Consider the following 26,300-nt stretch of genomic DNA (forward strand, 5'->3'; position numbering starts at 1 on the left):
AAAATTAGCCCAAAAGTACAAAACCCATGAAAGCTCCTTTGTTTCCCTACAGACAACGATCAAAAATGACCCAAATGAGGGGAAAAACCTCAGCCCTGGCAGCACGAGTCCCCGCTCTGCACCTGAGACGGACACGTGGATTGTTAGAAGGAGCAGAGCTACAGTAACTGGGGATTTCTGATTCATTTCTTACACTCATTTCTTGCTAAGTGTGTGGCTTTGCATTTTGTTAATTAATTTGAACTTTTTTCTGTGGTCATTTTGCTTTTTATGACAGGTGCTGCTCATATTAAGCACCCAATCGGTGGGATGCTGCTGATATAATTAGGGGCGGAGTCACAGGGATTGTGACCCTAACCGTAACGTGGTGGGTTAAAAGTTCGTCCTCAGACGCAGTTCACTATGTGACCAAAAAACTCTGTTGTGCTTCATTAGTGAAATCTTTGTTACTTTTTGCTCTGCTAGTATTTGATCCTTGTCTTCTTTTAGCTGGGATCCACCTTTGGTTTCTTTGTAAGTGCTGTCAGTCTCCCAGCTTTGACCCTTGCGTTCATTAAGAAAACACAAATCTCTCAGTCGGACTCATTATTCTTTTTGCCACCTTGTATAGCACTAAAGCATATGGCATGAGGGACGAATCCACAAACTTCCCCTCAGTATTCAGTCTGGCCACTTTCCTTCTACCTCCATCATAGAACGTTCCAGATCAAACTAGAAGAGGAGAGAGCACTCCTCAGATAAGAAGATCAGAGCTGGGCTGGGGTACCACACTCTCCCACTATTTATCCATCCATCCATTATCCAACCTGCTATATCCTAACTACAGGGTCACGGGGGTCTGCTGGAGCCAAACCCAGCCAACACAGGGAGCAAGGCAGGAAACAAACCCCGGGCAGGGCGTCAGCCCACCGCAGGGCGCACACACACATACACACACACACACACTAGGGACAATTTTAGAATCGCCAATGCACCTAACCTGCATGTCTTTGGACTGAGGGAGGAAACTGGAGCACCCGGAGGAAACCCATGCAGACACGGCGAGAACATGCAAACTCCATGCAGGGAGGACCCAGGAAGCGCTTTCCACTATTCATCTTCAACCTATATGTCAGTGACACACCCAAGTCAGGATGGACCATGATGGCTCAATATACAGATGGCACAGCAATTCTTTACAAATCTAGAAAATCTTGGGTCATCACTAAAAGATTAAAAGATGACATCAAACTGTTTCAATACTTGGCACATTGAGATCAATCCAGACTAAAGTCCTACAGTCAATACTGAGCAAAAGATTGTTATCTCCTAAACTCACCACGTTCAATAAGTTCATCTCCTGGGGAAACTCGGTGAGATACCTCAGCGTGATACTCATATGGAGAGACCCCCAGTTTTTCTGCACAGCATCAGCTCTACACACCAACCATAATCCTGTCCTTGCCACCAAATGAATTGCCATGGACTCACACCATGAAGCATCTCAGTTCGGAGATTTGCGCTGTGGAGAACTGCCTGTGGTAGGTCACAAACCTGCAACATGTGGCTTACTAGTGATCTCCATGCAGTGTGAGCTAATAGGAGACCTCCATTAGTCAACTGTGCAGAGACCATCATACTATCTGCTACAGTCAGAGTGCTTCACGGTGACATCAGCTGATCCCTTTCTCAGGATATCATTGTCTCCATTCAAAGACCAAACACCAAGCTGGACCAGAATATTTGGACAGAGACCCACCTGGTAGTTTAAGTTAGATGAAGTGAGTATTACCCCAGTTGTATTAATATTACTTTGCTGGGCTGGTATTCTGCCTTGTTGTCTGAGGTCATAGATATAAAAGATAAGGTGGCACATGAGGGCTATAGCTGGGATCTGGTGCATTTTGTTCAGGTCTACTTTATAAAAAAAAAAAAAAAAAGTGAACAGGGTTACCTTAGGACCCCCACCATAACAAACACTCCATTATCCATCTCTCTCACCCTTGGATTGTTACAATATTAAGAATAAACACTGAAAACAACATTCAGGTGTCTTTAAGGATAGATAGATAGATAGATAGATAGATAGATAGATAGATAGATAGATAGATAGATAGATAGATAGATAGATAGATAGATAGATAGATAGATAGATAAAAGGCACTATATAACAGATAGATAGATAGATAGATAGATAGATAGATAGATAGATAGATAGATAGATAGATAGATAGATAGATAGATAGATAGATAGATAGATAAAAGGCACTATATAACAGATAGATAGATAGATAGATAGATAGATAGATAGATAGATAGATAGATAGATAGATAGATAGATAGATAGATAGATAGATAGATAGATAGATAGGATATGAAAGGCACTATATAATAGATAGATAGATAGATAGATAGATAGATAGATAGATAGATAGATAGATAGATAGATAGGATATGAAAGGCACTATATAATAGATAGATAGATAGATAGATAGATAGATAGATAGATAGATAGATAGGATATGAAAGGCACTATATGATAGATAGATAGATAGATAGATAGATAGATAGATAGATAGGATATGAAAGGCACTATATGATAGATAGATAGATAGATAGATAGATAGATAGATAGATAGATAGATAGATAGATAGATAGATAGATAGGATATGAAAGGCACTATATGATAGATAGATAGATAGATAGATAGATAGATAGATAGATAGATAGATAGATAGATAGATAGATAGATAGATAGATAGGATATGAAAGGCACTATATGATAGATAGATAGATAGATAGATAGATAGATAGGATATGAAAGGCACTATATGATAGATAGATAGATAGATAGATAGATAGATAGATAGAATATGAAAGGCACTATATAATAGATAGATAGATAGATAGATAGATAGATAGATAGATAGATAGATAGATAGATAGATAGATAGATAGATAGATAGATAGATAGATAGATAGATAGATAGATAGATAGATAGATGTGTAAGGTGCTATATATTTGATTGAGGAGCAGGTACAACACACCCAGACAGAGCACCAGTCCATCTGAGGTGTGTGTGTGTGTGTGTCTGTGTGAGTGAGCCCAGTACTGGACTGACGCCCCCTATAGACTGATGTCTGCCTTACATCCGTGGCTACTAAGAAGTTTCAGCTCCCTGCAATCCTGATTATTGTAAGTGGGTTAAAAAATAAGTGAACACACAAATGACTGGCCATATTGCAATGGTGGCAGACACCGCATGTCTCGCAGCCAAAATCACTTGAAGGCAGAATGTAAAATTTTACACAGTGACTTAAGACCAAGGTGGTATTGAGGTGGCAAGCCGGAATCTCAAGAGAGACTTGCGGTGAGGAAACCATCTGCAAAGAATGCCATTACACTGGCATACGGTAAGGGAGGATGTGATGACGAATAGTTACTTGCCCGAACAGGCTGTGGGAATGGAAATATGTGGTATATAAATGGAAGAAGGAGGCACAGAAAAGAGAAAATGCAAAGCAGCTTTTTTTTCAAAGAGAAAAAGATCAATATTGGGTCAGAATACATTTTATAAAGCAACTTGCAAAGAAAGCAGTAACTATGTTAACATCAAGAGCTTTTCAAATACCAAAAATAGAATGAAAGAAGTTAACTGAAAGGAAAGGATATGAATATGATCTCTCCCAGAGAACAGAAGCCTTTATTTTTCGATAGCTTGATAAGATTGTAATTATAAATTCTCTCTCCATGGAAGTGCTGGAGACCTTGCAAGTGAGGTTGGTAATGTTCAGCACAACAAATGGAAATATGTGCGTTGCCGTTATAACACCAGTTGCCTGTTGGTCAGACATAAGAATGTCTCTGCATTTTCTCTCCACACGACAATAAACTTGAACATGAGTATTAATGTACTGTTTGCCATTCCCACTTATGAACGCTAGGGTCCGCTGTAGTTACTCTGAGTGAAATCACCGCGGTGACCGCAGTAAGACTGCTGACTGGGGAGTGACGTCACATTCGAATCCACAGCAGTGGCACGAAGGTTCAAAAATGGAATCCAATGAAAGTTTGAATAAACGTCCTCAGGTTGTGGAATCGGATTTTTTTTTTCCAAATAAAATAAAGCGTAAAGTTCCTTTGGCACTGTGTACAAAATAAATTCAATTTTGACGTACTTTTTAAAAATTTTCTCCAAGATGCGTTTAATAAGATTCTCCAAATACGCCACACCTAGCAGACTGAAGTTTCATTAAATGGGGTTAGTGGGACATCTTTACCCGACCATGAAATCGTTAATGCTTATTTCGAAGCAGGCTATCTTCTTAATGCCTTTCCTGCTGCAAATTGTAATGCAAACTGACAAGCGACCCTTCCCAACCCCACCCACACTTTATTTTTTATTTCTATTGTTAAACTCAGCGCCATTTACAAACGTAGCCGTCAAGAAGATGATGCCAAGTGAACGTGGAACCGGTTGTGTCTCGTCCTCAGTTCCCGAGACTCCAATTCGAGTCCACATCCTTACACGGAAAGCAACCGACCCGGATCAGTCCAGCCAGGACAGACCACCGGTAATTCAAGTGACGAAATCGGGCTTTAGGGTGCCCGTTGGCAGCTGGCGCGATCCATTTGAGTCCAGTCGCAGGCCAGCCATGGCAGAATCCCATGCACAGTCAGCGGCGAGTTGCGTTTCGCGCAGATGTTTCTCACCGAATCTACGACACCAGAGAGGCCGAGTAGGCTACTGATTTGTCAGGCGGAGACCCCCCGGGACGCTACAAAGGAGAGGTGTTTATATATCTTGACAGAAACGACCAGCTTTCAAGGTCTCATCACTCTTAAAAATACAAACGAAAGCGGTTATTCCCATTGGGGAACGATTCTTGGTTCTCAAAGAGCCATTTACAAGAAGGTTCCTGAAAGAACCTTAATTTATTTGAAACCGAATCACGTTCCTTAAATAACCATGAATAGACGATAAGAGATGTATGAAATACCTTGAGACTTTTAAAAGACTCTCTCTGTGAACGATCACACACAGCCGAAGTTCAGGTTTCTTGATCTGTTCGTAGAGCCTGCAATACATTCAGGATTTCTGTGTTGTTCACATATGAGGAACCTTTTCAAAGAACAAAGAACCAATGTCAAATGCAACGAATCCTTCACAGAATGAAATGTTTTTTTGTGAACCGATGGCTCTACAAGAAACCACACAACCCAGTCAAGTGCCATTAAGGAACCGCAAAAGTGTGGATATGCACGCCAACTTACAGCAAAAAAAAAAAAATCATGATAAAATTATATTTTTTCATATTTGTATATACGATATTATAAAAAGAAATAAATCTAAATGAATCTAATGTCAAGACAACCTAATTAGGTATTCTGAAGAGGCTGGACCACCACTCATCATTCCTTAGCCGCCAAAAAGTGATATTTTCATATTCCCAGCCCCTTAAGATGAATTACGATGAAAGGGTTAAATAAGAGACGCGCGCAGCACCCGGTTTTCAAATCGGCTTTTTGGAACACAAAGTATTTGGGTTAAGCGCAGACACTGCTGGGACTACAGTGGGAGCGAAATTAGTTTTACTCGTGCTGAGAGGTAAAAAATAATAATAAAAATACACAGATAAACAAAAAGTAAGACACAAATCAGTAATTAGTCGAATATGGCAACCAGCACTTAGTTTTATTTTAAATCTGTTATACTGTTTTTGGCACCAGGTATAATTAACCCTTTCACTAATGACTCTCGCGTCAACTGTGCTTGTCTCGCAGTCCAACCGGCCAGTAACGCGCATCTGACAGAACGGAGTAAGACGAGTCTTACTGCTGCAAAAGTGCATCGGCCTGGACTTTATGGACTCCAGAGAGAACCGTTATGTATTTAGATCAGTAACAGGTTCAGTAAATAACCATGAACAGCTAGGTGCGGATGACAAATCTTTTGAAAAACCAGCGGGTTTTTGATTTTTAAAAGACTCTTGTTACATATGACAACAACAAGCGAAGTTCAGGTTTTCTTGATCTATTGGTATTCTGCTAGGTAGCCTACTTTACATGGAAGATTTTTGTTTTTGTCCACATATGAAGAACCTTTTCAAAACCCCAAAACACCAATTTCATGTGTTTAGAACCTTGCCCAGAATGAAATGGTTCTTTTGTCATGCCAGGGTTCTATGACAAACCACACAACCCAGTAAAGTGTCATCATTATTTATGTACACTCACTTAACTCAGCCACCACTTAACAAAACGACATGTCTTTAGGGTGTGAGGGAAAACTGCTGTATACGTGGACAAACAGAAAATTCACAGCTTTCACAGAACTGGCTAAACGCAACTGAACCCAAATCTATGTATACATAAGGAAATAGTGCTATCTATTGAAGTGATTATGAGTGGGGCTGAACAAATAAGCCATGCCCTACCACGACTTGCTCAGATTAATTTAGAATTAAATGGATTTTGAAAATAAATCAATGAATTAAACACACTGTAGATAGATAGATAGATAGATAGATAGATAGATAGATAGATAGATAGATAGATAGATAGATAGATAGATAGGAGAATTTCTTCCAATTAAAAGGCGAGCGGCAGTGCCACCCCCTGAAACCCCCCACCAGTGCATGAAGGGCTGCTGGGGTCTGTCGCGGGTCACATTATTCAGTCAGTCAGTCATTATCCAACCCGCTCTATCCTAACACAGGGTCACGGGGGTCTGCTGGAGCCAATCCCAGCCAACACAGGGTGCAAGGCAGGAACAAATCCCCAGGCAGGATGCCATCCCACCGCAGGGCACACACACACCCACACACCAAGCACACACTAGGGCCAATTTAGAATCGCCAGTCCACCTAACCTGCATGTCTTTGGACTGTGGGAGGAAACCGGAGCACCCGGAGGAAACCCACGCAGACACGGGGAGAACGGAAGTGAGCCCAGGTCTCCTTACTGCGAGGCAGCAGCGCTACCACTGCGCCACCATGCCACCCCCACATTATTCACTTTCCCACATTTATGTGTTTAATTAGCAGCAGCTTGTAAGCCGTCATGTCTTATGAAATCAGCTTCCTGATTTCTTTAGCACCAAGAAAAGAAAATGACAGAAACAGGCAGGAAATATTATACATTTACCCACAATTCACTGGGTGGTCATCGCTGGGGGACCAGAAACTCCTTGGCATGGCCCTTCTACTGAACCTGCCCTTCCCACAGTGAAAAGACCCCACAAAATAACAGCATCTCAATTATGCAGCCATTGTGGTGTGGAGATTAAGAGGGAAGCCCAGCAGTTGTGGGTTCAAATCCAACTATTGACACTGTGTGACCACGAGCAAGTCACTTCACCTGCCTGTGTTCCAATTAGAAATAAAAAAGAAATGCAATTAATTGTACCTCCAATATTATAAGTCACCTTGAATAACGACATCGGCCTGATGAGGATACTGTAATTACATATTCAGCTAATGTCTTAACTGAGATGGAGGGGATTTCCAAGTTCAAGGCTTTTGCTCCACATATGTCATTTGGTAAATTTGATATCTATGGAAAATGACACCTTTCCCTAACTAAAATAGCATCTTTCATTGTCTGTCAATTATAAAATGACATTCATATCTATCTATCTATCTATCTATCTATCTATCTATCTATCTATTGTGGCACGCAGCTGGGGATGGCACCCAGCTGGGCCGCCCAGGAGGACAGGAGGAGGGCTCATGCCTCCTCCGGACCACGAGAGGGCGACCGCCCTGGTTATATTGGGGGCCACGGGTACAGGGCTTGGAAGCTCAACCCTGTAGGGGCCCGTGGTCACCGCCAGGGGGGCGTCCCCATGCCTGGAGGACTCGAGACCCCAGCACTTCCACCACACCAGGAAGTGCTGGGGGGAAGAAGAGAGGAGACACCCAGAGTGCTTCCGGAGAGACAGCCGGCACTTCCGCTACACAGGGGCGTGTCGGTGGAAGATTGACAGGAACCACCTGGAGCACATCCGGGTGACTATGAAAGGGGCCGCCTCCCTTCAATCAAGCCTGGAGTCGGGTGGAAGAGGACAAGGTCTGAGAGAAGAGAGAAGGAGGCAGCCTGAAGGCATTGTGGACAGTGGCCTGGACTATTGGGGTGATTGGTGCTGCGGCACTGGGGTTGTGCATTTAAGAACTGTGTATATAGTGTAAATAAACGTGTGGTGGACTTTAACATGGTGTCCATCTGTCTGTGTCCGGGCTGCTTCTCACACTATCTATCTATCTATCTATCTATCTATCTATCTATCTATCTATCTATCTATCTATCTATCTATCTATCTATCTATCTATCTATCTATCTATCTATCTATCTATCTATCTATCTATCTATCATAAATTCTTTGGTCCTACACTTGGCTTTTTAGTAGTTTTTAGCTCCAGTAGAATCATCTCAGTTGTTAATGTCATTTTCTATCTATCTATCTGTCTATCTATATTCAAATTTCATGCACTCTTTATGCTATTTGGAACGTGGAAGATCTACACAGAATGCCTAAGAAATGTTCAGACCCCAGACTGGCAGTATCTACAATGAGAATGAAACTCAAATCCAAGAAACTACAATATATCTAGAGGCATCATTGCTGATCACTGTGCCACACTGCCACCATTCACTTGATTTTGCGGTGGCTTTATATAAAAGTATTAAATAAATAATAATGTAAATGACCCATGAAGTACTTCCTAGAGGAGAAGGTCACCCTGCAGGTAATAAATAGGTCATAAGACCCTCTGCAGTGATTGAAAAGCCACTGAGCTCCATGGGTCACAATTCAGTCTCCAGTGCCTCTGCAGTGCCATACATATGGCTGGAGAGGTTATGATTTCAAGTCATCTTGGATTCATATTTATGGTATGGTCTCCTGGTGGCACTGTCCACATATATGGAACAGTGCTGAGCTGGGTAGGTGCCTATGGTTGACCATGTTGTCTGTTCATTTTCACTTATATCTGCTTGTCACCACTTCAGTGTAGGCACTTGCTATCCTGATTCAGAGTCCATGGATCCATCCTGCCTGGTGTCAATGGTGCTTTCATGGCATATGCTCTGCCTCCTCACTGAACATAATTCAACTAATAAAGTACAGTTGCTGTACATGTGTAACCCTTTATGGCCATGGTGTACTTTTATTCAAATAAATTCTGTACATCCAGCACACCTTCTCTCAAGTTGGCTCCATAGTCATGACAGTGACTCTGGTTTACTCCTGGGGTTGCACACTTTACAAATTTCAATGCAATAAAGCACCTTTGGATTGAGGTGGAATAGGAGGTGTCCAGTATGAATCATCATCATCATTAACAACAACAATTTACATTTTCCTACTACTGCAGGGTCCACTTTTCAGATTTGACAACAGCACTTTGAACAACTGAATGCACCTTCAAGGCTTAAATGGATTATTTTCATGTCTCCCTTTATTGTGTCTTGCCATCATTGTTTGGGTCTCCCAGGAGGCCACTGACCTTCAATATCAAAGTGCTGGGCCACATTAGCAACAATGCCAGCTGCTTCTTTTAGAAAATGGCTATACTACTGCAGTCATCTTTCGTGCAATTCATCTGGGACTGGAGCAACATCCGTCAGTTGTCCAACTGTGTCATTGCAAATATGGTGGAGATGAGATATTCCTATTGTCAAACAGAGCATATGAAACTCCATGACACGTAACTGACGCTCAGCTCTTTTAGTGCTTGTACAGCACTCTGTTCCGGGTGTATTGCTGTTTGATATTATTATAGATCTGAGGTGAGATGGCATCCATCTGCTATTTTTAACATATATAAAATGATTTAGATAGGAATATAAGTCACAAGCTGATTAAATTTGCAGATGATACCAAGATAGGTGGATTAGGAGATAATTTGGAATCCGTTATATCATCACAGAAGGACTTGGATAGCATACAGGCTTGGGCAGATTTGTGGCAGATGAAATTTAATGTCAGTAAATGTAAAGAATAACACATAGGAAGTAAAAATGTGAGGTCTGAATACACAATGGGCGGTCTGAAAATCGAGAGTCCACCTTATGAGAAGGATTTAGGAGTCATAGTGGACTCTAAGCTATCAACCTCCAGACAGTGTTCAGAAGCCATTAAGAAGGCAAACAGAATGTCAGGTTATATAGCGCCTTGATGTGTGGAGTACAAGTCACAGGAGGTTCTGCTCAATCTTTATAACGCACTGGTGAGGCCTCATCTGGAGTACTGGGTACAGGTTTGGTCTGCAGGCTACAAAAACGACATAGCAGCACTAGAAAAGGTCCAGAGAAGAGTGACTGGGCTGATTGAGGGGCTACAGGGGATGAGTTATGAGGAAAGATGAACAGAGTTGTGCCTTTAAAAGAGATTAAGAGGAGACATGAGTGAAGTGTTTAAAATGATGAAGGGAATAAGTCCAGTGGATCGAGACTGGGACTTTTAAATAAGTTCATCAAGAACACGAGGACACAGTTGGAAACTTATTAAGAGTAAATTTCTCACAAACATTAGGAAGTTTTTCTTTACACAAAGAATGATATACATTTGGAATAAGAGACCAAGTACTGCGGTAGACAGTAAGACTTTAGGGACTTTCAAAACTCGACTTGATGTTTTTTTGGAAGAAATAAGTGGATAGGACTGGCGAGCTTTGTTGGGCTGTATGGTCTGTTCTCGTCAAGACTGTTCTAATGTTCTGATCTGTTACAGAATATTCCAGTAACTTCTTTTCACTAAAAGCAGACTGCATTACGCTGTTCACACTTCATTGCTGTTACTGCCATCAGTTTCCAGGTAGGAAGGTAGATACTGAAAGGTCCTTATTGGGTCCTCATCCACTCTTAAAAATAAAAGGTGCCCGAATGGTTCCAAAGAGATGCAATATAAAGGGAACCATTTTTGCTTCCTAAAAGACCCTTTGACATGAAGGTTCCAGAAAGAACTTTTATTTATTTAGATCTGCATACAGTAAGTAACCATGAAGCGATGGTAACAGATTTGTGAAACGCCATTGGGTTGTAATTTTTAAAGGACCCCCTCTGCCTACAGTGACACACAGGCTCAGGTCAGGTTTTCTTAATCTGTTGGTGTCCTGCTAGGTGGCCTACCACACATTAATGATTTCAGGTTTCTTCTACATATTAGGAAGTGATTCAAGGCACAAAGAACCAACTTCATAGGCAATGAACCCATCCTGGAACAAAATGGTGCTTTGTCGAGCAATGGAGCTATGAGGAACCACACAATCCAGGAAAGAACCATAAAATGCCATTCAAGGACCAGGATTTGTAAGAGTGAAGGTCCCCTCAGTAACAGTAAATCTGGGGATATTGGTGTCTTCTATAGAAGACATTCAGCTTGTGATTTAAGATCTTCAGGGTCTGAGAGTCAGACGTTTCTGGTCTTAATGGTGGTCCTCTTTGTTATAAAGTTCATCGAGATCAGCAGTCAGTGTCATGTTTGTGACTCCACAGGTAGGGTTTCCTTCCTTTTGTGAGATAAACCTGAAAGTGCCAACTGTTGGTGTGACCTTGCTTTGTGTTGAAGTCCCATCACATTAAAATGGGTATTCATAGTTTTGGATCATTTAATTTGTGAGAACTTCATGTCTGAGCTTTCATAGTCTTCTGTTTTAGGACAGACCAGCATCAACCGGATGTTTCTCTTTTCATGATCCCCACATCCTGGTTTGAGGGTTATGAAGTAAATTTGGTGTCATCCATTGGTATATATTGGTTAAAAAAAATAACCTTCTCGGAATGAATTGGTTCTTTGGCTCTACGATGAACTGCACAACCCACTAAAACACCATATGGTGGTTTTCAAGAGTGTCACTAACTGGGATGGTACCAAATTGTGGGCATGTTTGCATGTATTCCGCCTTTTTTGAAATTGAGGCAAAGCCATACCGTCTAAGATGATTACTCCATACCTGGACTTGACTTTGCAGTCCCCCCCACCCCCCCAGTGGTTGTTGTGAGCATAACTTCGTCAACATAGAGAAGGGTCCATGGAACATCATAATGTGGGTCTTGTGTGACAGTATGCAAAGCAATGCTTTGTAGAATCCATGTCTTGACTATTCTAGGATGTTCTGGACTAAAAGACAAGTCCTATGTGCTACTGGATAGGTGGACCTACTGATATATTTAAACAGCATATATACAGTACAGAAACAGGTAAGAGATTTTCTGTTCATAAATGATCTGTTTTTGCAAGCCTCTCCATTCTTGCAGGATAAGAATACTTCATCTTGGCTAATTAACTAATGGCCTTCCTCAAGAGGGAAATATTCATAACTCAGGTACTGAACAGCAGCAATAAAAATAAAACACGAGCAGCTATGAATAAAAGGGCAGACAGGACCCTCGTGGTGCTTCTGTCATATATTGAAATGATTAGCAGGACCTGAGCGTCATTTGGGTTGACAGCCCGTGTGGAGCTTGTAAGCTGCGCTCGGCTTCCTCTGAGGAGATCTCATACAATATAATAGAATGGTCCAATATAATAACAGTCCAAAATCATCTTCGCCTTTCAGGGCACCTGAGTGTTTAACAGCTTTCATAACAATTGGCAATAAACCGGAATACGATGAGGAAGTCTAAGAGTGCACCACAGCTGCTGCTTTTCAAAGGCTCCAGCGGTGCCGATTTGCCAGAAAGCGAAAAGCTGCATCACTTACAGCAAAACCAATAAAAAAAAATATCTGAAGCTCACACATCACAGAGGAAAAAAATGGATCTTTTTAATGTCGTTTTTTTATTCTCCAGCAAGGAGAACAACGGTGCATTCATACTGACAAATTCACAAATCCAGAAATCTGACACTAATTGAGGCGAGTCGGGGAGGAGAGCATGCGGTGCACTACCGGCGCCGGGCTCACAGTATTGGACCGGGCGGCTGTGCCGAGCACGCGCTGTACTTCTGTGATATTTACCTGCATGCACTCAGCGTGCTTATGGAAAGGATTAGGGAGATGTGATAAGAAATGCAACACGAGACCGAATGCACATATCATCCAGAATGCGGTTGTCGTAAGCTGTGCTGCAATTTTTAAAGAGTAAAGATTTGAGTAATGCAATTAGGGACACAGTCGACTCCAGGTTTACCATTGCTTTTAACATATGGGTGGAAAAGCGATCAAGTCGCCCCCCCACCCCCAACACAAACACACACACGCACACCCACACACACACCAACCAAGAGAAGGTGCTGAGCAGATGTGCGGGAGCTGAAAATGGTCCCTGCAAAGAGCTCAGTCTAATGAGACAGCGCTGCGCTGTCACAAAGTGAGGCACCCGGGGGAGCGGCAATCAGTTAATAAGACAGAGAGGGCTGCTCTAGGGGAAAAAAAAAATATTTTAAAAAATAAATAAATAAATAAATAAAACAGGCAGCAAAAGTGCTCATGTATTATTCGTGAAAGGGAAAGGTTTGATATTCAATAGCTTGTCTAAGGAGGGCAAGTCCCCTCAGTCTCACTGGTCTGCTTCTGAAGAGAACTGTCCGAGTAGAAGAAGAATCAATCCAGGTAAGGTGGAGATGCCGCTTAAGTAACGACCGATTTTCAGCACCTGTCCATTCGATTTTCTAACTCTCTCAATTAAGGGTGGTCCATCCATGTAGCATAGAGCTGATGGTGGAACTCACCCTTATATGTTGCCAAAATGTGTGTATATTAAGGCTCACTCACAACACACCCACACTTTCTCCCACTCCATCAGTTTATCTTTGATAATTCACTTAATCTACTTGTCTTTGGTCATGTAGGAGTATATCAGGTGGAATACCTGGAGGAATACCCAGCCACACATTGGGAGAATGTGCAAACTCTGCACTCAGGCATGGAGAGTTAGCCTGGACCCGAACTGGGACCACAAAAACAGACCTGTCACACGTTTTTAAATGATGTCCCTTCCTCCTTCAGTGCACGCGCTGTCGCCAGTCTCTGTGACTGTGTGTGTTTCATATTATGCCACATTCACCCTGATCTACAAAATCAGAGGTTTCCATTTCAACATTCAGTGCAGCTACTGATTCCCCGTGTCCGTCCATTTGGCCATTTTCTGATCTGACTCATTTCCAGTTATGGGTTGTATGGATGTGCTCATCGTGACTCCCACACTCACTTGTGAGGGGCAAATTGCATGTCTTCTCTCTGACTGAACAGCACAGCTTTGGAATACAGAAGGAGTGTAGGAATACCTGTGGGGCGAGGGGGCGGAAATCCACACAGACGCTGAAGATCTCACAGACACCGAACACCCAAGGGAATGAAACTTGAAGACTGAAGGGAGGCACTTGGGTGGAGCTGTGCGGCCCACACATAACAAAACCAGTCAGTGTGGTGTTCAGAGCCTCGTGAATGTCCCGAGCTTCGGCCATGTAGCCGCCCAAATCACCTTCATGTGCCTTCCAGTTCAGCTACTGTCCACTTGTGTGTTCCTAAATCATCCCCTTGTTGTTGTTGTTGTTCGCACAGATTAGCTGGGGAAAAGGTTTAACGCCAGAAGGCTCACAATTTAAAACCTCTTCAGCAGCCAGTTCCCACCGCGCTCCCCAATGATTAAAGGGAAGGACATAAAACAGGAAAGTGGAAAACAACAGGCCCTAATTTGACTTAATAAGACTAATTAGCCTTCACTTTGGGGTTTAGCAAGTTTTTCAGGATGAGAATTTCAATCCCCTGGATGAAAAAACAAATAATAAACTAGGTAATGAAATTCCATTGCAGCCGAGAAGCCAAGCATCAAGTTTTCTTTTTATTCAGTGTCAAAGAGACAATAATCACATTATTTGTAATTTTTTTGCCTGAGTAAATATGCCCCTTCTTTATCATTTGTTTCTGACAGAACAGTCATAACCATGAGAATAACTGTTCCTTTTTATGTTTGCATCATATAATGGTTATGTCAATATTAAATTATATAATAGGCGACATATGACTAATGTGTTTAGAGCTCACAATTGACATTCTTTCCCTAAGCAGACATTTTAGTCCCCATTCATTCAGTCTTTGCTGTAGTTGCTGCAGATTGTTCTCAAGACATCTCTAGGCACTGGCGTTGTGCCTTGAAAGTGGTGTGCTATTTAATTGCTCTGATGCTTAAAAATAAACAAAAAAGTGTATATTATGTACATTATTTGTACATACATATTATACACTATAAACACGGTGTATACACTTACATATATACATTACATGCAGCATATATGGTATGCTCTATCAGTATCTATTTATATATATATATTATATATATACACTGTATATATACAGTATATACACACACACACACCCACATATATATATATATATATAAATATATATTCTCATAAATACATACATATACAGCAAAATAGGATGCCCAAGTGGCAGTGCTGTCACTGCTGGTGACAAAGGGCCAGTCTCAATAGTGGACAGTGGGGTGCCAAAGCAAGTTCAGGACACAGTTGACTACTGTTAGGTGGCAGCAGGAAGCCTTTTTACCATAATGTTCTTTTGCTCCCTAATATGATGGAAAAGTGGCCTCCATTTAGGGGCTTGCCTGTCATTGTATTTGAATATTGAGATCCAAGAATGCAGGGACACTTAAGGCCTCTAGAGGGAGTTTTGCTAAGATGACCACAGGAGCCTCCTTTGCTCTTTTTTGACTTTGGGAGTGGTAGCTGGACTTCCCTTGGAAGCATTTCCAGATAGGGGCCTAAAAGACCTTCTTGACCATATGCCAGTTCAACATGGAGACAGTAGAAGAGTGGATAGGAGTTCAGCTGACAGAAGAAGGAGAGTTCTAAGGAGTAGACAGCGGGAGAAAGTGAAAGGTTTTATTCTTTCTGGTCCTTTGTCTTTGTATTTTGATGCCAATGCCTTTTGTTGTCTTAGATAAAAATATTTTTGTTATAATAATCTTTTTTCTTAATAATTTGTTTGTTTTCTGGCATCCTTTGGGTTCAAAGATCTGTGATAGCACTCCCTTTTTTCCATTAATCTTATATATAGACGTCTACGCATGGAAGTGTGTGTGTCTGTCCGTCCCGGAAGTGAGAGGTGAAGTCGGGGTAAGGGCTCCACCTCCGAGGAAACGGAAACTCACTTAGCCGCTAATACAGAAACGAGGTGAGCACATCGGAAAACAAAACCTCCTAGGAGAGAGATGCCCAGAGTAGTTTGTTTCAATTACCTGACTTTACATTTCAATTTTTTTCTGACAATTTCAATAGTTTTTAGGACCCCGGGCTTTTTACAGCACAGGCTTACACAGCTAGTATTATTTATTTATTTTTTTAAGTTTTGTCACACATATGTGAGTAGAGGACACCATCAGGGCTTCTCTAATAATCACTTTACTTGATATTCCACCCTGGACTATAGAGTAACAATGCTGCTTAAACATTTTCCGGTTTTGCCCTCAGGTCTGAGGACCAAGGAAAGGAGCTCTGAAATCACTTCTGCATCTCGACCAGAAGCCACACAAGGTGCCTTATAAGAACCACCACTAACAAAACAGAGTCAGCCATCCTGAGCCTCATGACTGAATAAAATGCATTTACTGTAATGACTGTAATTTCAGCTCTCTTTCTTTGGCTTACAATGTGCCATTAAATATATATATACACACACACATATATAGTGCATCCGGAAAGTATTCATCACTTTTTCCACATTTTGTTATGTTACAGCCTTATTCCAAAATGGATTAAATTCATTTTTTTCCTCAGAATTCTACACACAACACCCCATAATGACAATGTGAGAAAAGTTAACTTGAGATTTTTGCAAATTTATTAAAAAATTGAGAAAGCACATGTACATAAGTATTCACAGCCTTTGCCATGAGGCTCGAAATTGAGCTCAGGTGCATCCTGTTTCCCCTGATCATCCTTGAGATGTTTCTGCAGCTTAATTGGAGATTATATATCTATCTATCTATATATACACACATACACACATATTCATATATACAGTATATCTATATATACACACACACATATTCATATATACGGTATATTTAGTCTATATACATACACACACACAGATATTCATATATAAACATCTTCATATATACAGCATATATATTATATATACATACACACACACACACAATTAAACACACACAAACAACATTACCAGCTCTGTGTGCATATAATGTTTAAATGCCTCCTTTGTCTGTACATAAACATAAATAAAGTACTCAAGTATGCTGACAGAAGGTGAGGGGCGGCATATTTAAGACTGACACCATGAAACGCCTCTTTACACAAAGGGTTGTCCAATTCCAGAACAAACTACCGAATTATGGACTAGAATTGGAAACCCTGACAATGTTTTAAAAGTATCTGGATGAGAGATCGGGCTCTCAGCTAACTGGATGAGCTTATTAGACTGAAATGTCTCCTCTTGTTTATTAAACATTTCATTCCTTTAATTTATTTTCCAGCAATACTGTGGATACTAACAATAATATAAACTGGGGACCACATGCCAAGCATCTCCATGCCAGGTTGTTCAAACCTTACACCAGAATAAACATGACTGGTAAAGAAAGGCACTCAGTGTCAGGTATTGTCAGAAACTGGCGAAGTGGTGGCTCTGAGGCTAAGGATCTGTGCTGGTATCCAGAAGGTTGCTGGTTTGAATCCCAGTCACTGTCAAGAGATCATACTCTGCTGGGCCCTTGAGCAAGACCCTTAACCTGTAATTGCTCCAGGGGCACTGTACAATGGCTGACCCTGCGCTCTGACCCCAAGGGGTATGCGAAAACTAACAAATTCCTAATACAAGAAATTGTATAAGGCGAAATGAAGAACAAAAAAAACAAAAATATCATGTACAAACACTTCGAGTCATCGGCCCATGGTTCAAGACGTCACCATGTGACCCACATGGCTGGTGTCGCCTTTGTATAGCAGATGCAGATACTCTGATAGTTTGTGTCGCCACCTGCTGTCCCACCCACTGTATTGTTTTCCTGGGCTTTCCAGATCCTCCTTAATTGGTATGACAGCCTTCCCAGAATCTTTATTGCTGGCATCCTCCCCTTGTCATATCCACGTGCCAGGAGGCCTCAGGGTCCTGTCAAATGTACTCAGCTGAATGTTTGACTGATTAACAACATCACTGAAGTATTATTTGTGTGCTGTAGCAACAGAGCAAACAACTCAACCTGTCTGGTTGTCCTCTCTTTATGGGAAACCCACTGTGTGTCCCCCTAGTGATTATGTTGACTATAGCAGACGTTCTACCTCTGATCTTTTAACCTAACCTGCCCATGTAGACTAGGTCGTTGATTCTGGGTGTAACATTTTCTTTTTATTTGACATAGAGTGGACCTCCAGCTTCTTGTCCTGTTTTTATTCCAGTATACAGTGGTAGGTATATACAGGTACAACAAATCCAACCATCAGTCCATCCATCCTTTCTCAACTTGTTCATCAGGTTTATGGAGTCTTGGAGCCAAAGTAGATGATACCAAAAGTCACCAAATTTAGGAATGCCCATCAACCCAGTCTTCACAGTTTGGACATGTGAGAGACAACCCAGGCTGACACAAGCCTCAAGGCAGAAAGTGACTAGACGGACAATTGAACCCAGGTCATTGTGCCACCAATGGAAGTGGCATTCCCCCAGGGGACAAATAAAGTTACACACACGCTGCCCACCTCAACCCCAATACACCCAGGCTGTGTGTGAAGAGCACAGATGAAGTGATCTGAACGGGGACCATATAAGGAGTGTGTGTGTGTGGGGGGGGGGGGTTAACATGAAAGGAAGATGGTGGTTTGGATCACAGCCATCATCAAGAAGCAGTGGCTCAAGCTGCAATTTTAAATGACAGCCTTCTCATTTCAAGCCTTCTACACCCTCAGTCTCTTTGAAGCAGATTCAGACAGATAAGGTATCTTGGCTCGGAGATCCATTACAAGTTTGGGCTTGAGCGTGGGATTCATCTGGTAACCATTTGTAGGTTTCTTTTAAATGAGTCCCAAGTCTTTCGTTTTCAAGAATCTTAATTGCGCTCAAAAGGGGCAATTTGCAGTGCTGGAAAATAAAAATGTCGAGTCCTTGAATGGGACTGCTGTTCCAACAATGGGAGGTCTACACCCGTGCAACCAAAAGACTGAAGCACAAGTTCAAATATAGCTAATGTCACATGTATAGGGGACAGAGCTATGGCTAACAGAGAGGTGATGTGAACCTTATTCAGCTGGTGATGACCTCCTAGTAATCACCATCCAAAAGAAAGGTGTCCAAGTGGTTCTTCTGAGCGACACCATAGGGGTTTCCATGAGAACCGTCCTCATGAAGGTTCCAGAATGAATCTTTATTTATTTCAGTCTATAACAGGTTCCATAAATAACCGTGAGGAGACGATAACACATTGGTGATATACCGATTGGTTCATGGTCTTCAGGGCCGTCTTAACACATGGGCATGCTAGGCAGTTGCCCGGGGGCCCCATGCTGATCAGTGTATGTTGTGACTTGCTGAGTGCTTGTTTATTTAGGGGCTCCAGTGTAATGCTTTGCCAGGGGGCCTATAATGCCGTTAAGATGGCCCTGGTGGTCTTAAAAAGGACAAGAGCATGAACGAAAGTCATGTTTTCTTGATCTCTTCCTATCCTACTGGGTAGCCTACTAAAGATTTCTGCAAGGTACCCACTCTCTTTTGATAGAACATTATAGCCGATGATATCCAATGTGTCACTTTCTGTGGGTCTGTTGCGTGACTATTAAGTCCTGTCTTGGAGCCACACACTCTGGAAGGACGATTCTGGAGTAAGTGCTGCCTCTGAGGCCGTTTTCCTACATTCCCTAGTGGTCTTAACATTTTCATGTCTGCCGTTCTTCAATATCTCAAGAACTGACTTTTTTTTTCTGCCAATCTTGTCCTGTGCATGAGTGTCCAGTTCTCCAGGGAGTATAGTCACTCTTTAATTTAAAGATTTCTTTGCTTGCCCATGAGGTCTCTGATCCCATGACGTGCTAGAATTGTCCGTCCTTATGATGTGACCCATGTCTTCAGGATTAGGGCCTCAGCGCTGCTGACTGGGTCTGCTCTGTCAAGGACTTGTGAGTTTGCTACCCTGTCCTGTCATTTGATGTCCATGATTGATCTCAGGGACCTCATGGGCACATGCTGGCGACACAAGAAGACTGCTTACTAGAAACTGCTTTGTACAATTTGATCTTTATAGCAAGCCTGATGGTTTTGTTGTTCATAAGACTTGTGATACAGGTGACCAAGTCACCGGCTGGCTTTGCTGATCCCCCCCTCTATTTCTTTGTCAATTGAGCCATCTACTGAGACGAGACCTCCAAGGTATTTAAGGAGGAGCCACACAACCCAGAAAAGTGCCACTGCAGAACCATTATTCTCAAGACTGAAAGATGGCACTTCAGTACCACTAGCCCTCAAGCTTAGCGGTATGGAAGGTAACCCACCTTTGAAAGAGATGGCAATGGTGGAAGGCTGAATTTGACAACCTATCCTCAGCCACTTCTAAACACAACTTCCTTGTAAGGGTCAACCTTTGAACAAAACGGAGAACAAGGCAGACTTGACACCCACTGATAAATGTTTGGATGCAGTCCCTATTGTGTAAAACCGCAATGCCCATCTGCCTCCTTTAATATAACTCCATTAGACACAAAATCGGTCCACTGGGTGTAGCAACATCCCTTCACTAGCTGAAAGAGACGCTTTTGCCATATTTGTTTTTTTAAAGTAAATACTCAAAATCACAATGCATGCACATATTTAATCGCCATATCTGGAAAGAGAGAGACAGCCTGGCTGATCTTTAATGGCACGCCTGGTTGCTAAGCAAAATCAGACTGGCATTTTCGCCTGATCTTCACAGTGTTTTTTTTTTTCCATTTTCTTTTTAATATCTACTATTCATCTCCATTTTTTTTTTCAGATATGCCAAAAATATGTACAGATTGGAAAATGAAAGAGCCGCACGCTAATTGAAAAGCTAATAATAAACAGCTGCATGCGTATTTGTGCGCTTTTGTACCAACGCAAGACCCACAGCACATCAATTCAGAGGCAAAGCGGCAGCTCTTGTGAAACAAAAAGCGAACCTCGATGTATTGTTCTTAGAGCCGCGGTCTGCGCCTTTACAAAGTGAGCGTGAGGAGCGTTTCGAGCCAATCGGGGCTGATTGTCAGTTAATATCAATGTGCGCGACGACAAAAAAATATATAATAAAAAAAGAAAAAATGTAATCAGCTGCATTCTGAGATAAGGCGGCATTGACGGGTTCCCGTGCAAGTGCTTTAAAAATGTAAGAGGTGTGGAATTTATAATTAGGGATGATGGAACGGGTCCTGTGCGATGAGCTCATCCCCTCGGTGTGAGAAAATCATTCATTCCGATGTCAGTGCCCTTTCGGGGAAGGTTTAAGTGTTTCAGTTGCCCTGCACACGTCTTCATGCTTTCTTTCCTTTCTTTTTTGTAACAGTGATTTCTTATGCTATGAACTGGATGACTAAAGAGCTGCCAGGTTAAAAAAAAAAAAAAAAAAAAAGCGCAGCAGCCACACAAAGCATACACGCCTGATGACTTTTTGGAGCTCGTGCCAGTTATCTTTCAATACTAGTGTTTAGTACGTATATACTGGCACTAAACACCAGCTCTTCCTCTAGCACGCACACGATGATAATACATAAAATCCATCTTTACTTGGGACAGACTTCAAATTTGTTAAGTGAGAGGAAGCAATCACATCCTCCAGTGTGTCCATTTGACTTGGCCGTCCACCGCCCCCCCACGCCCAATTGTTGCGCAACGCCAAGACTTTGTGAGATCACGGACGAGAAGAAGTGTCAATGTTCAGAAGGGCGTTGATTGCATTGTCTACGGATGTTACAAAAGGCTTTCTTTAGTGATTTTCTAACCCGCGTATCCAAATCTGAAGCCCGGGGAGGCAATGCCCATCTGAACAGCACTGAGCTCAAGCCGCACTTTTTTTATTATACTGTTAGCTTATTTTAGTGACGTTAACTAATGTGTCTCCCTACAAAAGGCGCTATAGACCGAGATTGACTAGGAAGACAACATGTTAAATACGGCATTCTATAAATATTTTCAGTCGTGCTCCCCTAAAATATGCTGGTTTAGTGGTTATGTAGTATGTATGTAGTTATGTAGTAGTGGCAGCTCAAGAACCATCACTGGAGCACCATTTTATCCTGAGCAGGGGTCTTGGCTTGTGAAATTGGCTCTTTGGGCTTTGAAAAGTTCCTAATATGTGGACAAGACAGAAATATCGAATGAGAAGGCAGTACCGTCAGATTAGGAAGATCTGAACTTAGCCTGTGGTATTTATGCGAGTCCGTTTTAAAATGAGGAGTCCATTGGTATTTCACAAATCTGCAATTTACGGAACTGGTTACGAATCTAAAGGAAAGTATTTTCTAGAACCATCAAGTGGACGGTTCTATTGCGAACCAACATTGGATACTTTGTGGCATTCTGAAGTACTACTTTAATTTAAAGAGCACAATAATAATAATAATAATAATAATAATAATAATAATAATAATAATAATAATAATAATAATAATAATAATAAATGTCATCGGTGGTGCAGTGGGTAGCGCTGCTGCCTCGCAGTTGGAAGACCTGGGGACCCGGGTTCGCTTCCCGGGTCCTCCCTGCGTGGAGTTTGCATGTTCTCCCCGTGTCTGCGTGGGTTTCCTCCGGGCGCTCCAGTTTCCTCCCACAGTCCAAAGACATGCAGGTTAGGTGCATTGGCGATTCCAAATTGGCCCTAGTGTGTGCTTGGTGTTTGTGTGTGTGTCCTGCGGTGGGTTGGCACCCTGCCCGGGATTGGTTCCTGCCCTGTGTTGGCTGGGATTGGCTCCAGCAGACCCCCGTGACCCTGTGCTCGGATTCAGCGGGTTGGAAAATGGATGGATGGATAAATGTCATATTCTAACAAAGGCACTATCCATTATTCTACCTCATTCTAACCCTAGGTCCAATGGGAATGGACCCGCGGTTATTATGTTGTATTAAAGAATGAGCTCAAATGGACCAATAATAATAATAGTTGTTGTAGGGTCCAGTTATGCAGATCAGACAGCGGCACGAAACCTCGTGTCTAACCCTAAGGGTATCCTCATCCAAATATACCCGGGCACTTGTCCTGGTAGCGAATACACACTATGGTTATGCGTATACTATTAAAAGAGAAAGTGAGGCACTGCCACGAATCGGTAAAACACCTTCAAATGAATTGTAATGATGGCTGAACTGATACCATTTATTACACACAAAGCGTAATGTAAAAAATTAATATATGGGGGGGGGGGGGGGGGGTTGTAATGTGCAAAATATGGAATAAATACAATAGGCAGTTAAGAAAGATTCTCGAAAAACTGGCTTAACGTTGTTCTTTCCAAATAGCACTATAGTGAGAAAGAAACAAAATAAACAGAAACCTTTCCAACCCTTTTTTTAAACACTCACTTACACACACACACGCGCGCACACACACACACAGGCGCGCGCGCACGCACGCGTGCGCTCACATGCATAAACACAAAGTAAATTAATGACTGGAGTCCGCTCCGGGCGCACACACATCCGAGCGGGACTAAAAGTGACGAATAGAAAGCAGGAGAATTTCACGAAGGCACACAGATTGAGAGAGAGAGATTAGCAGTGAGCAAAACGAACAGAGAGCAATGAAATGTGAGATTTAAAAAAAAGAAAAAAAAGAAAAGAAAAGACACGCGAGGCTCCAGCCACGACCACTCCTCCCATACCCCGGGCACGCTGCGTTCTACTCCTTAGCCTCCGGTGCGCTCTGCCACGTCATTTGCGGTAAGGAGAAGGAGTCGTTTCTCCGCTATACTAATTGCTCAGAACGTGTAGCTCCTGATGCTGAATAGCGTTTAGGTTGCTTAAGGTTGCGTGCACATATGCTTCCAATTTAGAGCAGGAAGCCTGCTGGAAACAAAGCTCCTTTTTCTCGTAATGAACTGAACTTCCAGAACAAAAAAGTGTAGTACTCTGTCACACAAACACTTCGAGCGCACCACCCTAAGACACACACACACACGTTCACCGAGTGGAACACTTCTTTGGTAAACAATAGCAGACAAAAGCAACTCCGATCTCTTGCAGCTGCGTCCAGTTAACCATCGTACTGTCATTTTTTAAAACGCTTTAAGGTTTTACAAAAAAAAAAAAAAATGCCGTATGTTAATAAAGGAGTGGAAAGTAACCCTTTGTTTTCCCGGAAGGCACAAAAAAAAAAAAAAAAAAAAAAAAAAAAACAAAACTGTACGCTTATTTTCATACCATTTGATCGACACCAGAAGGCAGTGAATACTAATAATACGTCCCCAGTATATAACTACCAGTTGTTTCTATACAAATCCAGGATAACCGCCTCCATTTATTTTTAGTTGTAAACTCGATCCCTTAAGTGTGCATTGTTTTGATTTGGAAACTTTTTAAACTGGAGAGACATTCTAAATTATACCGACCAACTACGTAAAAACAGGCATTGAAAGAACCTGAATATTTTTCAGAGCCATGTTGAAATACCTTTACCTTTTAACAGAAAATAACCTCATTTCCGTAAATTAAAAGAAGCAGTTGCTTAAAGGCACCTCACAACACTAACACCCCTCGTCTCTAGCCGTTTATGAAAGGTATGCCTCTAATGAAGCTTTCGAGATTTCACCCTCATTGTTACTCACCTAAGGTCATTAGTCGGAGGGTGGCACTGGCGACAGTCCCCAAATCCATTGTAAATCCCTTTAAAGTGAGAGGATCACCGATCGCTTCCCCGCTGTCACATGAATCGCTTCAGCAGACCTGCACAGTCTAGGAATGTCTCTTTCTCGTCTTCGTCTAGTTGCACGTATGGGCAGCACATCTTAAAAGGCTTCGTCTATAGTGCAAGAATGCACAGGCAACCAGAGAGGTCCCGCAAGTGTCAGCCCCCTCGGTCCCCTCCCTCTCCCAAAATACCTCCTCCAACTAAGTTGCTTTCATTATTTCTTGGACCTTCGGTGCATCTCTACCTCCTAATGGTTGCACTATTCACATCTCTCTCTCTCCTTCCTCTGTCTCTTTTCAAGAGAAGACATCGGGAGCTACAGCGACATCTACAGGCATCTAAGCGGCGTTTCTCTTAGCTGTGCCTTGGAATAAGAAAGAACCTGCGGGTTGAAAAGAACACATTGCGTCAAGGCATTTTTAAAAATTCGATTTGTTTGTAAGGATTTATGGTGGGTGTATAATGCTAACCGAGTTAATATTAGATTTCAGTAACCCGCGAAGACGTAGATGTCATCTTGTGAGATTTATAGGGAGGTCCTAATAGTTTCTGAAAGGGTTTTGTAGACGCAAGTATATTTTTACTGAGCCGAATTTAGCCTATTGATATGAGTGACACGTGCAATAAACAACAGTAAACAGTGAACGGTATTCGTCATGCTTTTTGTTAATCTTCTAAGCCATAAAAATGCCTCCATAAATCAAAAGTCATTTCTTGTCTGATAAAGGAACTCCGATTAGCAGTAAAGTAACTAAAAAAGCTGAATCGTGAACTGGCAATATAACATTATGACAAATGCGACACGGGAGACTGTTTACGAAGCACTTTGTCTCCGGTTTATTTATTTATTTAAGTAAACTATCCGTTTTATGATCCCACTTTACCCATTAAACGGAAACGCGGATGGCAAGCGTGTCTCAAAATCAGAACCCCACCGGAAAGCGTAACTGAACTCAGATTCCTAAACGTGTGAGGAAACAGCACTTGCCACTGTTATAACATCTATAATCCATCCCTAAATCCATCCATCCATTTTCTGGGCCCGTTTATCCTGGGCAGGAGCCTACAAGGTGCAACGCAAGAACAATTCCACGACGGGGCGCCAGTTAATCGCATGGTGAACACACACACACACACAATACACTACTAAATATAAAGGTGACGTAGCGGTTCTTCGGAGTGATGCCATAGGGGGAACCACATTTATTTCCCAAAAGAAACATTCACGTGAAGGTTCTAGAAAGAAGAGCCGTTTATTTAGATCATTACCATGTTCCATAAAAAAAAACACAAACGGACGATAACAGCAGATTTGTGAAATGCCAATGGTGTCCTGATTGCAAAAGGATTCTCGCTGCACAGCAACACAAGCTCACCACAGGATTCTTGATCTTCAGTATCCCGCTTATCTGCTTTTTTCCGCACATTGAAAACCTTTTAAAAATGCAAAATCCCAATTTCCTATGCAAAGATCCCTTCTCAGAATGAAATGGTTCT

General features: G+C 42.0%; 1 protein-coding gene and 1 long non-coding RNA gene across 2 annotated transcripts in view; one reads left to right on the forward strand and one right to left on the reverse strand.

Annotated features, from left to right (window-relative positions):
* The window catches only part of LOC114658268 (CXADR-like membrane protein), a 176,216-nt gene extending 151,142 nt beyond the window's left edge, over positions 1-25,074 (reverse strand). The window contains exon 1 of the mRNA XM_028810428.2: positions 24,721-25,074. Coding sequence (XP_028666261.1) covers positions 24,721-24,769 — 49 coding nt within the window. The 5' untranslated portion in view covers positions 24,770-25,074. The remainder of the gene's footprint in view (positions 1-24,720) is intronic.
* Positions 1-26,300, forward strand: part of LOC127529157 (uncharacterized) — a 223,506-nt gene that overhangs the window by 152,879 nt on the left and 44,327 nt on the right. The gene's annotated exons all lie outside the window — the stretch shown is intronic.

The sequence above is a fragment of the Erpetoichthys calabaricus genome, chromosome 9 (genome assembly GCF_900747795.2).
Source record: "Erpetoichthys calabaricus chromosome 9, fErpCal1.3, whole genome shotgun sequence".
Classification (NCBI taxonomy): Eukaryota; Metazoa; Chordata; class Cladistia; order Polypteriformes; family Polypteridae; genus Erpetoichthys; species Erpetoichthys calabaricus.